A 15,413-nucleotide genomic window follows, 5' to 3' on the forward strand; every position below is an offset into this window, starting at 1 on the left:
CTGCCCTGGGCAACACAGGGGCCCTTGCCCATTGCCCTTTGGGCCCCAGTACCACTGGACACTGGGGCCCCTGTCCTCTGGCTTTTGGGCCCTGCCCTGGGGGACACAGAGGCCCCAGCCCTCTGCTGCTCTCCTCTGGCTAACACAGGGCCCCAGCCCTCTGCCCTGTGGGCCCCAGTACCACTGGACACAGGGCCCCTCTCCTCTGGCTGTGGTGCCCAGCTCCATGGAAGCACAGCGGGTCAGTAACAGCACACGTTGTTCCCAAGTTGCAGATCCGGGCGTCGCAGACGTTACAATCAGTGGCTCCCTCAACAAACAGGCAGCAGTGCTCCCTGGGGAAGCAGGGATGAGCCAGCGCTGCCCACACACACACACACAATTATGTTCACGCTGATGGAGATCAGGGTGGACGTCACAACTGGGGGGGGGGGGGGGCGCAAGGGGGTAGAGTAGGATGAGTGGAGGGGAGTGGAAGAGAAAAGAGTGGAGGGGAGGTGGAGAGAAGAGGATTAGAGTCAGAGAGTGATACAGCATGGAAAATGGCCCTTCGGCCCAACTTGCCCACACCAGCCAACATGTCCCAGCTACACTAGTCCCACCTGCCCATGTTTGGCACATATCCCGCCAAACCTGTCCTATCCATGTACCTGTCTAACTGTTTCTTATCCATTGGGATAGTCCCAGCCTCATCTACCTCATCTGGCAGCTTGTTCCATACACCCACCACCCTTTGTGTGAAAACATTACCCCTCAGATTCTTATTAAATCTTTTCCCCTTCACCTTGAACCTGTGGCCTCTGGTCCTCGATTCCCCTGCTCTGGGCAAGAGATTATGTGTATCTACCTGATCTATTCCTCTCAAGATTTTATGCACCTCTATAAAATCATCCCTCATCCTTCTGTGCTGCAAAGAAGTAGAGACCCAGCCTGCACCACCTCTTCCTACAGCTCAGACCCTGTAGTCCTGGCAACATCCTTGTAAATCTTCTCTGTACCCTTTCCAGCTTGACAACATATTTCCTTTAACACGGTGCCCAAAACTGAACATAATACTCTAAATGCAGCCTCTCCAACGTCTTATACAACTGCAACATGTCCTCCCAACTTCTATACTCAAGACTGATGAAGGCCAATGTGCCAAAAGCCTTTTTGACCACCCGATCTACCTGTGACTTCAAGTAACCATGCACATGTACTCCGAGATCCCTCTGCTCTATAACACCTCCCAGAGGCCTACCATTCGCTGTGTAGGTCCCAAAGACTTCCCAAAATGCAACACCTCACATTTCTCTGTATTAAATTCCATCAACCATTCCTCAGCCCACCTGGCCAATCGATCCAGATCCTGCTGCAATCTTTCACAACCATCTTCACTATCTGCAAATCCACTAACTTTTGTATCATCAACAAATTTGCTAATCTTGCCCTGTATGTTCTCATCCAAATCATTGGTGTAGATGACAAACAGTAACAGGCCCAGCAGTAACCGAACCCGGAGGCACACCACTAGTCACAGGCCCCCAGTCCGAGAAGCAACCTTACACCATCAACCTTCCATGAAGCCAATTTTCTATCCAGATTGGGAGGGGGAGGATGAATGGAGAGGGGCATTGTGTTGGGGTGGGTGGGGTGAGGGAGGGGAGTCGGAGTGAGTGGGGAGAAGAAATGGGGGGGATGGGGAGGGATGGGTGGGAGAGGGAAGGGCATGTGGGAGTGGGAGTGGGAGGAGGAGTGGAGGTGGGGGGTAGCGGAGGCAGCGGGGGGAATATGGGATGTCTCGCAGGGGGGTGTGGGAGGGGAAGGGGAGGCAGAGCAGGGGTGGGTATGGTCGAGAAGAAGTGTGGGTTGAGGATGGGGGGGGTGAAGAGTGGGGGGGTGAGAAAGAGAAACAAGGGAAGGATAAACTAGAAGGTGAGAGAGATGGGAGAGGGGAGGAGAGGAGAGGGGAGGAGAGGGGAGGAGAGGAGAGATGAGGAGAGATGAGGAGAAGAGAAGAGAGGAGGAGAGAGGAGGAGGGAGCTTAGAGGAGGAGGAGGAGAAGGGGGGGAGAAGGGAAGAGGAAGAAGAGAGTTTTTTCTCATCTCAGTTCTAAATGGCCTACCCCTTATTCTTAAACTGTGGTTCCTGGTTCTGGACTTGTAGTGTTTAATAGCTTGTGCAGGAAGCAACGCCTTGTGAAGAAGGAACTTCACGCAAGGTGACGCCGTTGAGTACGGCTGCCTCGCCTGCAGCTGTTCGTCCTTTCATCCTTTTTTTCAATTTTTAGTCTGTTAAAAAGTTTTGTTTTGGAGGCCTTTGAGTCTTTTTATGTGGGGGATGGGGGGGGAGGGCGAAGGGGGAAACTGTTTTCCACAGTCCCTACCTGGTCGGGGATGCGTCTATTCTCCGAGTCGCATCTTCGCCCCCTCCTCGTGGCCTACCATCTGGGTTAGTGCGGCCTTTCCTGCCAGAGACCTGCCAGAGCTTCAGCTTCAGCAGCGGTGCAGCACTGGATTCCATCACGGAGTGGGCGATGCCATACCGAGGATCGCCGTGTTGGAGCTCCGGAGTGCTAGGCCTGCCGACTTTAACATTGTGGAGCTGTGGTCTGCGGAGCTTCCAGCCGCGGGCGGTGCTGACTTTAACATCGCGGAGCCTGGGAACTTTCACCGAGGATTGCCGTGTTGGAGCTCCGCCTAACTCGGCCTGTGGACTTCGGGAGCCGCGGTCTGCGGAAGGAAGCGGCCGATTCAGAAACTCCAAGCCGCTGAGAGTGTTCTTCCGACGCCGGAGTTCCATCATCCCGGCGAGAGGGCCTGAACATCGGGCCGCTATTGCAGCCACTGCGGAGGCCCCGACCACGGGTGAACAAGAGGAAAATGACTGAACTTTGTTGCCTTCCCTCACAGTGGGGAACGTTGATTCCGCTGTGTGGGGGTGTTCATGTTAAATCCTATCGTGTGTTGTGTACTTTTATTCGTGTGGCTGTACGACAACCCAAATCTCGCTGTACCAATGGAACAGTGATAATAAATGTAAACGTGAACTTTAACTTGAACTTGATCTGCAGATGCTGGTTTAAACCAAAGATAGACGCTAAAAGCTGGAGTAACTCAGCGGGACAGACAGCTTTTCTGGAGAGAAGGAATGGGTCTCGACCTGAAACGTCACCCATTCCTTATCTCTGCGCATCTCTCTGCAAGTGGATCCTTGACTTCCTCATCAACAAACCACAGTCTGTTCAAATTGGCAAAAGCACTTCTTCCTCAATAACAATCACCTCAAGGCTGCGTGCTCAGCCCCCTGCTCTACTCACTCTATACTCATGACTGTGTAGCCGGACATAGTGCGAACTCCATCATCAAGTTTGCCGACGACACCACCGTTGTGGGACGAATTTCAGATGGCGATGAATCAGAGTATTGAAGTTAGATTGATTGACTGACCAAATGGTGCCTGCACAATAACATAGAAACATAGGTGCAGGAGTAGGCCATTCAGCCCTTCGAGCCTGCACCACCATTCAATATGATCATGGCTGATCATCCAACTCAGTATCCCGTACCTGATTTCTCTCCATACCCCCTGATCCCTTTAAAGGTCAAAGGTCAAAAACTTTATTTACCATTTGTGCTTACACACATAGGAACTCTTGTGCGGTTGTTCAGAGAGTCGAGTCAAGTCACATTAAAAAGACACACAGAAAGACACATAATCTACAAAAACATATACTTCTCTAGAAATAAAAAAGAAAGTGCCTAAAACCCTATATAAAGGGGAAAGTGAGAGCATTGTAAATTACACAAACCCTATATAAAAGTGTCGATTGCATTGTAAATTGCACAGGCCCAGGAGACAATATAATATGATATAATATGATATGCTATGAGGTAGGTCAGGACATCAGTTCATTTTATTTTGGCCAAGAGTCTCACTGTGGCAGGGAAGAATCTCTTAAAAAAGCGTGTTCTGTTTGTGGCGATGCTGTCCGCTCGTCTGTGCCTGAGGTTGTATGTGCAGTTTTTGTGTTTGAGCAGAGAGTGAGCTGGATGTAGTGTGTCTCTGATGATTCTCTTTAGCCACAAGGGCCACATCTAATTCCCTCTTAAATATAGCCTGGCTCTGAATGTCAGTAATACCAAGGAACTGATTGTGGACTTTGGAAGAGGAAGGATGGGGACCCATAAACATGTTTATATCAACGGGCCGATGATGAGAGAGTCAAGAGCATCAAATTCCTGGGCGTGCATATTTCTGAAGATCTTTCCTGGACCCTGCACACTGATGCAATTATAAAGGAAGCATATCAACGCCTCTACTTCCTGAGAAGATTACGGAGATTCGGTATGTCAGCGAGTATTCTCTAACTTCTGCAGGTGTACAGTAGAGAGCATATTGACTGGTTGCATCATGGTCTGGTTCAGCAACTTGAACCAGGAGTGAAGAAGGTTGCAAAATGTTGTGAACACTGTGCAGTCCTTCACTGGCCCCGACCTCCCCACCATCGAAGGCATTTACCGGACTCACTGCCTCAAAAAGGCAGCCAGCATCATCAGAGACCCACACCACCCTGGCCATGCTCTCATTTCACCCCTGCCATCGGGAAGAAGGTACAGGAGCCTGTAAACTGTAATGTCCAGGTTCAGGAACAGCCTCTTCCCTACAGCACACCACAACCTCCAAATAATCTCTGAACCACATAGACTTGGGAGCATTGTCTTTGCACTTTTTACATCCAGAACTTGTTGTTTGTTGTTTATTTTTGGCCTTTACCGAGGACTATGTTTACATGTCTGTTGTCTGGCTGCAATTACATTGTTCATTTGCGGGACATGACAATAAAACACACTTGACTCTGATACACACCACACAACAAACACTCTTTAGACTTTACAGAACGACATGGTACTGTTCCACTGCCACCATACTGAGCACAGTCCTGTACTAGTGTACTAGTATGAGTGCATGGTACACAGCAATGTACATGGCACCAGACTGTACATATTACTGTACTGTACTAGTGTACTAGTATAAGTGCATTGTACACAGCAATGTACACGGCACCAGACTGTACATATTACTGTACTACTGTATCACTGTACTCCACGCGGGCTCCCCAGTGTTATTCAACATCGAAAACAGTTTCGCTTTGCCAACCGCTGTGACAATGACCGTGATGACAAACAACACATGAGGTTCTTGCTGAAGCGCCTCTTCCATTGAGAGCCCGATTGTGTCAGTGTGTCAGACAGACAGACAGGGTGACTGTGTGTCTGTCAGACGGGGGGAGACTGGTGAGTGTGTCAGTTACAGGGGGAGACGGCGCGGCTTCACCGCCCCAGTCACTGCCTGTGAGGATGCAAGGTTTGGGGAGACATCTGTCAGAAGTTTGTGCTGAGTTTGCTCCAAGCTGTGGATGGTTTGAGGGGAGCGAGCAGCGGGGAAGTAGCTCCTACCTTTCTCCTTGTCCATGGTGTCGGCCGGCGGGAGGGAGCGGATCACAGGCGGCCCATCTCAGCTCCGTGTGCGGGCGGAGCGGGGCTGCGAACCGCCGGCGCTCCCGCAATACCGCGGCTTCAAGCGAGGGAGGGAGGGATTCTCCCCTCGTCCAACTCCCGGCAAAGCACCGCCTGCTGCCGCGGGAGGTGGGATGGAGTGCGGGCGGGGCTGGGGTGTGTGAGGCGGGGCTGGGGCAGGGACTCGCCCTCCTTTAGGGCTACTGTGGCCGGGTGACCCGAGTGGGGGCAGAGCCGGCCCGTGTGGTCACACACACACTCTCACACTGATAAACACACACTTTCACACACTCACACTGATACACACGCACACACTCACACTGACATACACACTCTCTCACAATGATACACACACACTCGCACACTGATACACACTCACACTGATACACACACACTCACACTCATACACACACACACACATACACACACACTCTCACACTCATACACTCACACACACTCACACTCATACACACATACACTCATACACTCACACACACTCACACTGATACACACACACACTCACACTCATACACACACACTGATACACACACACTCACGAGACCCTTCTTCGGAGTCTTCATTTTGATGAAGGGTCTCGACCCGAAACGTCACCCGTTCCTTCTCTCCAGAGATGCTGCCTGTCCCGCTGAGTTACTCCAGTATTTAGTGTCTATCTTCGGTTTAATCCAGCATCTGCAGTTCCTTCCTACATACGCACACACGCACGAACTCACTCGCACACATACATGTATACACATACTCACTCGCACACATACATGTATACACATACTCACTCGCACACATACATGTATACACATACTCACTCGCACACATACATGTATACACATACTCACTCGCACACATACATGTATACACATACTCACTCGCACACATACATGTATACACATACTCACTCGCACACATACCCAGAGCCAAGGGGCAGCATTCCTCAAACAGAGCGTTCTGGATCAGAGGCCATGATCTACTAGGATAAATTTTCAGACACAAGGGATTGCAAATGCTGTTTCCTCCAGCACTTTATGTCTTATTTTGGACAAAATTGGATTGTTTTCTCTGCAACTTTGGAGAATGAGGAAAGATCTGATAGGAGTGGAAAAAATTATAAGAGGCGTGTATAGGATATAGGATATGCCGCGTGTAGGGATGGAACGGTGGTGCAGTGGTAGAGTTGCTGCCTCACAGCACCAGAGACCCGGGTTCGATCCCGACAACGGACGCTGTCTGTACGGAGTTTGCACGTCCTCCCCGTGATTGCGTGGATTTTCTACGGGTGCTCCGGTTTCGCCCCACAGTCCAGAGGTTTGTAGGTTAATTGGCTTCTGTAAATAGTCCACAGTGGATAGGATGAGGGGTGATTACTGGTTGGCGCGGACTCGATGGGCGGAAAGGCCTGTTTCCAATCTGTATCTCTAAACTAAACTAAAACATAGACAATCAAAAGTTTATTTTCCCCCAGGATAGAAATGTTAAAGACTAGAGGCGATAGCTTTAAAGTGGAAGATGCGTGGGGTACGTTTTGTACTCAGAGGGTGTGGGTGCCTGGGACGCGCTGCCAGGGGTGGTGGTGGTGGAGGCAGATACTATAGTGGTGTTTTAGTGATTTATAGACAGACACGTGGATGTGGAGGGATATGGATCAGCGCAGGCAGAGGAGGTTCGTACTCAGCACAGACATGGTGGGCCGAAGGGCCTGTTCCTGTCCTGCACTGTTCTATGTTCTACCAGTAAGTGGAGTTTATAAGTGAAAACAGGGCAGGCTGTAATTATTTGGCAGGCAGTGAGTGTGGAGAGAAGGTCCTGACCCGAAACGTCACCTATCCATGTTCTCCACAGATGCTGCCTGACCTGCTGAGCACTTAATGTCTTTATGTGGAGAGAGATGAAATCCAGAACAAGGTTTTATAAAATTGATAACAAAAGTACTCCAGAACAAAAGCAACCCTGGCAGATGCCGGAAACCTGAGATATAAACCAAAATGCAGGAAATACTCAGCAGGTCGGGTAGTATGAGGCTGTCCACAGACGCTGCCTGGCCTGCTGAGTGTTCTCAGTATTCTCTGTTTCTATCACAAGTAAATGATGACCAAAGGCAAATTCACACATTGATAAGTTCACGGAGCAGAATTAGGTCATTCTGCCCATTGAGTCTGCTCCGCCATTCAATCATGGCTGGTCTATCTTTCCCTTTCAACCCCATTCTCCAGCCTTTTCCCCGCAACCTTTGACACCCTTTCTAATCAAGTCTGAAGAAGGGTCTCGACCTGAAACATCACCCATTCCTTCTATCCAGAGATGCTGACTGTCCCGCTGAGTTACTCCAGCTTTTTGTATCTATCTGGTTACTGGGAAGAAGCTGCTCTTGAAGCTGGAGGTCACGGATTCGCAGGCTCCTGTATCTTGTTCCCCATGAGTCACAGTGATATTAGCTGTGATATTCTTGCAGCAGCGTCTCCTGTAGACCCCTTCAGTGGTGGGGAGGTCAGTACCTGTGATGGACAGGGCAGTGGCCACAACTGTTGTTCCTGGCCTTTCGAGTTGCCAAACCTATCTGTGATGCAACCTGTAAGTATGATCATTACTATGCACCTGGAGAAGCTCCGTAGAGTATTTGGAGACATGCCAAATCCCTTGAGGAAGTAGAGATACTGTTGGGTGTCAGTGGCATTGCCGGGAGACGGTGAGATTCAAATAATTACCCAGCAAAATCACACTGTGAAAACATTCTATGCAAGGTGACCCACACCGTCCCCTCCCCAGGTACATTCCCCTGTCGTAGGGAAGATGTCAAGCTGGAAAGGCCACGGGAAAGATTTATGAGGATGTTGCCATGACTAGAGGGTGTGAGCTATAGGGACAGGTTGCGTAGGCTGGGACTCTATTCCTTGGAGCACAGGAGGATGAGGGGTGATCTTATAGAAGTGTATAAAATCATGAGAGGAACAGAGATGCACAGAGCCTCTTGCCCAGAGTAGGGGAATTGAGGACCAGAGGACATAGGTTCAAGGTGAAGGGGAAAAGATTTAATAGGAATCTGAGGGGTATCTTTCTCACACAAAGGGTGGTGGGTGGATGTAACAAGCTGCCTGATAGGACAGGTGCAGAGGGATATGGGCCAAACGCAGGCAGATGGGACTAGTGTAGATGGAACATGTTGGTGAGTGTGGGCAGGTTGGGCCAAATGGCCTGTTTCCACACTGTTTCACTCTATGACCAACCACAGGACATGCAACACCTCAGTGCAGTTTAGTTTATTGTCAGGTGTACAGTGAAAAGTTGTTGTTGCGTGCTAACCAGTCAGCAGAAAGACAATACGTAATAACATGACACCTGTCCCTATACCTCCTCCCTCGACTCTATCCAGGAACCCCGACAGTCCTTTCAGGTTAGGCAGAGGTTCACTCGCACCTCCTCCAACCTCATCTACTGTATCCATTGTTCAAGATGTGGACTCCAATATATCAGCAAGACTAAACCTAGCCTGGGCGATCGTTTCGCTGGACATCTCAGTCCGCATGGACCTCCCTGGTCTCCCGATTGCCAAACATTTGAATTCGCCTTCCCATTCCCACACTGACCTTTTTGTCCTGGGCCTCCTCCATTGTCAGAGTGAGGCTAAACGCAAATGAGAGGAACAGCATCTCATATTTCACTTGGGCATCTTACACCCCAGTGGTATGAATATTGATTGTTCTAATTTCAAGTGATCCTTACATCCCTTCTCCATCCCTCCCCCACCCTAGTCCTCTTTCTTTTTTTTTTGAAAATATTTTTTATTGGAGATAGGTACATAACCTATTTACATCATTACAGTCTTATATTTTTAAATTGATAATATTGTCAATTATTATTACATTGTCTCCAATACCTTTTGCCTTTTTTTTTTTTAAACTAGATAGAACTAAAGAGATAGATGAAGTAAAGAAAGAGAAGAAAAACAAAAACAAAAACAAACAAAACAAAAAAAACAAAAAAACAAAAAGGAAAAAGATAGTTAAAGAAGAATGGAAAATTTTATTAAAATAAAAAAGACTTCATTCGAGATATATTCGTACATTTCAGAGTATAGCATTTCATCCATTCTTTAGCCCGAGTGCTAGTCAGGTTCCTGTGCTGAACTGTTCTGACCCTTTAAGTAATCAATAAAAGGAGACCATGTTCCAACGAATAATTCCTGTTTGTCCAACAGGGAAAATCTGATTCTTTCCACGTTTAAGGTCTCCGTCATTTCTATAATCCACATTTTGATTGTGGGGGCCGTAGGGCCTTTCCAAAATTTTAGAATTAATTTTTTTCCTGTTATTAAACTATAATCAATAAAGTTTCTTTGTGTTGTTCTAAGTGTTTGATTTAATTCTAATATTCCGAGTATTATTAATTTTGGATCTGGGTCCAATTGTGTGCTGGTTACTTTAGATATTATACTAAAAATATTTACCCAGAATTTTTAAATTTTTATACAGTTTGCAAACATATGAGATAATGTAGCTTCTAAATGTTGACATTTATCACATATAGGTGAGATATGTTGAAAAATGTTATGTAGTTTTGTTTTTGAATAATGTAACCTATGTATTACTTTAAATTGTATTAGAGAATGTCTGGCGTTTAGTGAACACTGATGTATGTGTTGCAAACTTTGTTCCCAAGTATCTTTCGTTATTACTTGATTTAATTCTTTTTCCCATGTTTGTCTGTGTAAGTCCGTCGAAGGAATGTCACTGTCTAATAAGATATTATATATATAAGATATTAATTTTTCTGTATTAGGATGTTTGTTCCAACATTCATCAAGAATTTCTGAATTTCTAATTCGAAAATTTTGGGAGTTCGATTTTACATAATCTCTAAGTTGAAGATATCTGAAATAATCATTTCCTCGAAGTCCATAAGTCTGTTGCAACTCCTGAAATGTCAGAAAAGTGCCTTCCTTGTAAAGTTGTCCCATACTTTTCTAGTCCTCTTTCTAACTTCACTGTTTGTATTCCTTCGTTATCACACCGTTCCCAACCAACAATGGACCATTGTGGGCTCCATCTTTCCTAAGTCATTGATGCAGGCTCTCCTTTATTTTGGACCCTCCCATACCTCTTGTTTCCCCCTCCCTGACTCTGTCTATGACTATCCTAAGTCATTGACTATCGACCAGTGGCACTAACGCTGGTGGTGATGAAGTGCTTTGAGAGGTTGATCATGGCGCAAATCAACTCCTACCTCAACAAAAACCTGGACCCACTGCAGTTCGCTTACCGCCACAACAGATCAACGGTGGATGCGATCTCGCTGGCCCTCCACTCCGCTCTGGACCACTTGGACAACAAAAACTCATATGTCAGTCTGTTATTCATCGATTACAGCTCGGCATTTAACACAATCATCCCCTCCAAGCTGGTTACCAAACTCGCAGAACTGGGTCTCTGCGCATCCCTCTGCAATTGGATCCTCAACTTCCTCATTCACAGACCACAGTCTGTTCGTATTGGTGGAAATGTGTCAGCCTCGATAACAATCAGCACGGGAGCACCTCAAGGCTGCGTGCTCAGCCCCCTGCTGTACTCACTCTATACTCATGACTGCGTAGCCGGTCACAGTGCAAACTCCATCATCAAGTTCGCTGACGACACCACTGTTGTGGGACGTATCACTGATGGGGATGAGTCAGAGTATAGAAGAGAGATCGAGCAACTGTCCATATGGTGCCAGCACAATAACCTGGCCCATAACACCAGCAAAACTAAGGAACTGATTGTGGACTTTGGAAGGAGTAGGATGGGGACCCACAGTCCCGTTTATATCAACGGGTCAATGGTTGAAAGGGTCACGAGCTTCAAATTCCTGGGAGTGCACATCTCTGAAGATCTTTCCTGGTCCGAGAACACTAATGCAATTATCAAGAAAGCACATCAGCGCCTCTACTTCCTGAGAAGATTACGGAGAGTCGGTTTGTCAAGGAGGACTCTCTCTAACTTCTATAGGTGCACAGTAGAGAGCATGCTGACCGGTTGCAACATGGCTTGGTTCGGCAACTTGAGCGCCCTGGAGAGGAAAAGACTACAAAAAGCAGTAAACACAGCCCAGTCCATCATCGGCTCTGACCTTCCTTCCATCGAGGGGATTTATCGCAGTCGCTGCCTCAAAAAGGCTGACAGTATCATCAAAGACCCACACCATCCTGGCCACACACTCATCTCCCTGCTACCTTCAGGTAGAAGGTACAGGAGCCTGAAGACTGCAACAACCAGGTTCAGGAATAACTACTTCCCCACAGCCATCAGGCTATTAAACCTGACTCGGACAAAACTCTAAATATTAATAACCCATTATCTGTTTATTTGCTCTTTATCAGTTTATTTATTCATGTGTGTATATATTTATACAATGGTATATGGACACACTGATCAGTTCTGTATTCATGTCTACTATGTTCTGTGTGCTGAAGCAAAGCAGGAATTTAATTGTCCTATCAGGGACACATGACAATAAACTCACTTGAACTTGAACTTGACTTGTCCTTTCCTCCAGAGATGCTGCCTGATCCACTGAGTTACTCCAGCATTTTGTGTCTGTCTTCAGTGTAAACCCGCATTTGCAGTTTCTATGTAACATGTTAGCCGACCTGCCAGGCTCCCCAAGGCCAGTAAAGGGGCAGTCACAGTCACCTCCGGGCAAGGTGCCTGTGCCCAGCTCCCTGCCACCCACCCCAGGGCAACCCCTGCCCCACTGCTCTGACACTGAGTAGACACTTCAAACACTGCTCCCACCCGTTTAGTTTAGAAACAGGCCCTTTGGCCCACCGAGTCCGCACCGACCAGTGATCCCCGCACACTAACACTATACTACACACATGGGGACAATTTTTACATTTATATCCAGCCAATTAACCTACAAACCTGTGTGTCTTTGGGAAGAAACGGAAAATCCCAGAGTAAACCCACGCAGTCACAGGGAGAACATGCAAACTCCGTACAGACAGCATCGTGGTGAGGATCGAACCCGCCTGCTCAATGCTGCACCACACACCACCCTCTTGCTGTAGCATGTGTCCGCTGCTGCTCCACCCACGCACCCAACCCGAGTAAATATTCACACACAGCGTTTGGAAGAAGAAAGAGATTTATTCTGGATCAGTGGGTGAGTGATGGATAACAAGCTGAGGGAATGTGTGTGGTCTGGTGCCCTGGTGTAGGGAGCGGAGACTGGAGGGCATGGGGGCACAGTGACTGGGGGTACAGTGGGGATAGGGGTACAGTGGGGATAGGGGTACAGGGTGGATGGGGGTACAGTGGGGATGGGGGTACAGGGTGGATGGGGGTACAGGGTGGATGGGGGTACAGGGTGGATGGGGGTACAGGGTGGATGGGGGTACAGGGTGGATGGGGGTACAGTGGGGATGGGGGTACAGTGGGGATGGGGGTACAGTGGGGATGGGGGTACAGGGTGGATGGGGGTACAGGGTGGATGGGGGTACAGTGGGGATGGGAGTACAGGGTGGATGGGGGTACAGGGTGGATGGGGGTACAGTGGGGATGGGGGTACAGGGTGGATGGGGGTACAGGGTGGATGGGGGTACAGTGGGGATGGGGGTACAGGGTGGATGGGGGTACAGTGTGGATGGGGGTACAGTGGGGATGGGGGTACAGTGGGGATGGGGGTACAGTGTGGATAGGGGTACAGTGGGGATGGGGGTACAGTGGGGATGGGGGTACAGTGTGGATGGGGGTACAGTGGGGATGGGGGTACAGTGTGGATGGGGGTACAGTGTGGATGGGGGTACAGTGTGGATAGGGGTACAGTGGGGATGGGGGTACAGGGTGGATAGAGGTACAGTGGGGATGGGGGTACAGTGTGGATGGGGGTACAGGGTGGATGGGGGTACAGTGTGGATGGGGGTACAGGGTGGATGGGGGTACAGTGTGGATGGGGTTACAGTGTGGATGGGAGTACAGAGTGACTGGGAGTACAGAGTGGATGGGGAGGTGGCATGGGCAGAGATTGGCTGGCGGAGGGGAAGGGCAAAGAGCGTCTGGGTGGGAGGGAGAGCATGGGTATAGAGGGGATGGGGGCATGGGGGGGTGGAGAAGGGTGACACCAAACGCCTGGGGCACAAGCCATGGGCACAGAGCAACTGAGGGGTGCATGGAGACAGGGCGAAGGTGTAGGGATAGGAGAGGGGGGCGGGTACAGTGTAGATGGGGGACGGGCGCAGGGTGTTTGGGAGGGGCAGGGCATGGACATGGAGAGGATCGGGCAGATTCAGGGGGACAGTTACTGTGGCAGCTGCACTGGGCACAGGGAGCTGTTGGTGAATCACCCAGTGTGGGTAGTGCGGTGTGGGCCAGTGGGTGTGAGTGTAGGTGTGGTGGTCCGTGAGGGCAGGCAGCACACCCCATTCAAATCACAAACACCCTCACGTCAACTCCACCCCCGCGGAGAGGGGCAAATAAATCAGTCAGGTATTGACTGGGACTTGTGCACGATACGGGGGGGGGGGGGGGGCATCATCAGCGGGGTCACTGCCAGCGAGGGGGGGGCAAGAGGGGGGGTCACCACCAGCGGGAGGGGGGTGTGACTGTAAGCAAGGGTCAGCCTGCCAGACACACACACACACACCCACACCCACACCCACACCCACACACACACACACACACAGTGTACGGGGGGCAGCCTGGTGGGTCAGAAGAGGCAGGCTCTCTTCTTCAGCTCAGTCCGTCTCCACTGGGGCAAGCTGTCAAACTCCTGGATGCCCATCCCGAACACCTGCTGGAACTCCTGCACGCTCAGGTGCCGCTGTGGGAGACAAGGCAAGGCAACTTTATTTATATAGCACATTTCATACACGAGGCAGACTCAAAGTGCTTCACACAAAAACATGTCATACAATAAAATGAAATAATAAAATGAAATAAAATAGAAGAATTAAAAGAAAAGAAAAGCAAAATAAAAAATGCATTATAAAAAGTGCAAAAGTTAAAAGTGCAATGTAGTTAAGATTTAGCTGAAAGCTAAAGTAAACATAAAAGTTTTCAGTCTTGTTTTAAAAGTGGTCAAAGTTGAGGCAAGTCTTAAATCTTCAGGGAGTTTATTCCAGCTATTTGTTGCATAGTAACTAAATCCTGCTTTCCCATGTTTTGTATTTACTCTGGGAATCACTAACAGATTGGTTTCAGAAGATCTTAGCGGTCTAGAAGGCTTATATAGTGGAAGCATGTCAGTGATATACTTTGGCCCTAAACCATGTAGTGATTTATAGGTGAGCAGCAGGATTTTGAAATCAATTCTCTGACATACAGGGAGCCAATGTAAGGATTTAAGAATTGGTGTAATGTGTTCAAATTTTTTGGTCTTTGTTAGAACTCTAGCAACAGCGTTCGGAACAAGCTGTAGCTGCTTGACAGTTTTTTTCGGAAGACATGCAAGGAGACCGTTACAATAATCTAGCCTACTAGTAATAAAGACAGGGAAACAGACACCACTAATACCCCGGCAGTAGCAAGCATAGTGTTCACACTCCCCCTGCTCCTCCCACTCCCCCTCCCCGCCCCATTCCCCCTCCTGCCCCTCACTCCACTTCCCCAACCACACTCCCCCTGCCCCACACTCCCCCTGTCCCACACTCCCCACAAAATATCAGAAAATATTCCTGACTTCATTGTGCCCCACACGGTCCTGTCACAGAGTCACAGAGTGACACAGTGTGGAAACAGGCCCGTCAGCCCAACTTGCCCACACCGGCCAACATGTCCCATCTACACTAGTCCCACCTGCCTGCGTTTGGTCCCTATCCCTCCAAACCTGTCCTATCCATGTACCTGTCTAACTGCTTCTTAAATGTAGGGATAGTCCCCGCCTCAACTACCTCCTCTGGCAGCTTGTTCCATACACCCACCACGCTTTGTG

At 48.9% G+C, this 15,413-nt stretch overlaps 1 protein-coding gene across 2 annotated transcripts in view; it reads right to left on the bottom strand.

The window, feature by feature from the left end:
- Positions 1 to 13,459: 13,459 nt before the first annotated feature.
- Positions 13,460 to 15,413, bottom strand: part of dmtn (dematin actin binding protein) — a 54,623-nt gene continuing 52,669 nt past the window's right edge. For both annotated transcript variants that reach the window (XM_033016930.1, XM_033016929.1), the window contains one exon: positions 13,460 to 14,303. In XM_033016930.1, coding sequence (XP_032872821.1) covers positions 14,245 to 14,303 — 59 coding nt within the window. In that variant the 3' untranslated portion in view covers positions 13,460 to 14,244. The remainder of the gene's footprint in view (positions 14,304 to 15,413) is intronic.

This window comes from Amblyraja radiata, unplaced genomic scaffold (genome assembly GCF_010909765.2).
Source record: "Amblyraja radiata isolate CabotCenter1 unplaced genomic scaffold, sAmbRad1.1.pri scaffold_678_ctg1, whole genome shotgun sequence".
Classification (NCBI taxonomy): Eukaryota; Metazoa; Chordata; class Chondrichthyes; order Rajiformes; family Rajidae; genus Amblyraja; species Amblyraja radiata.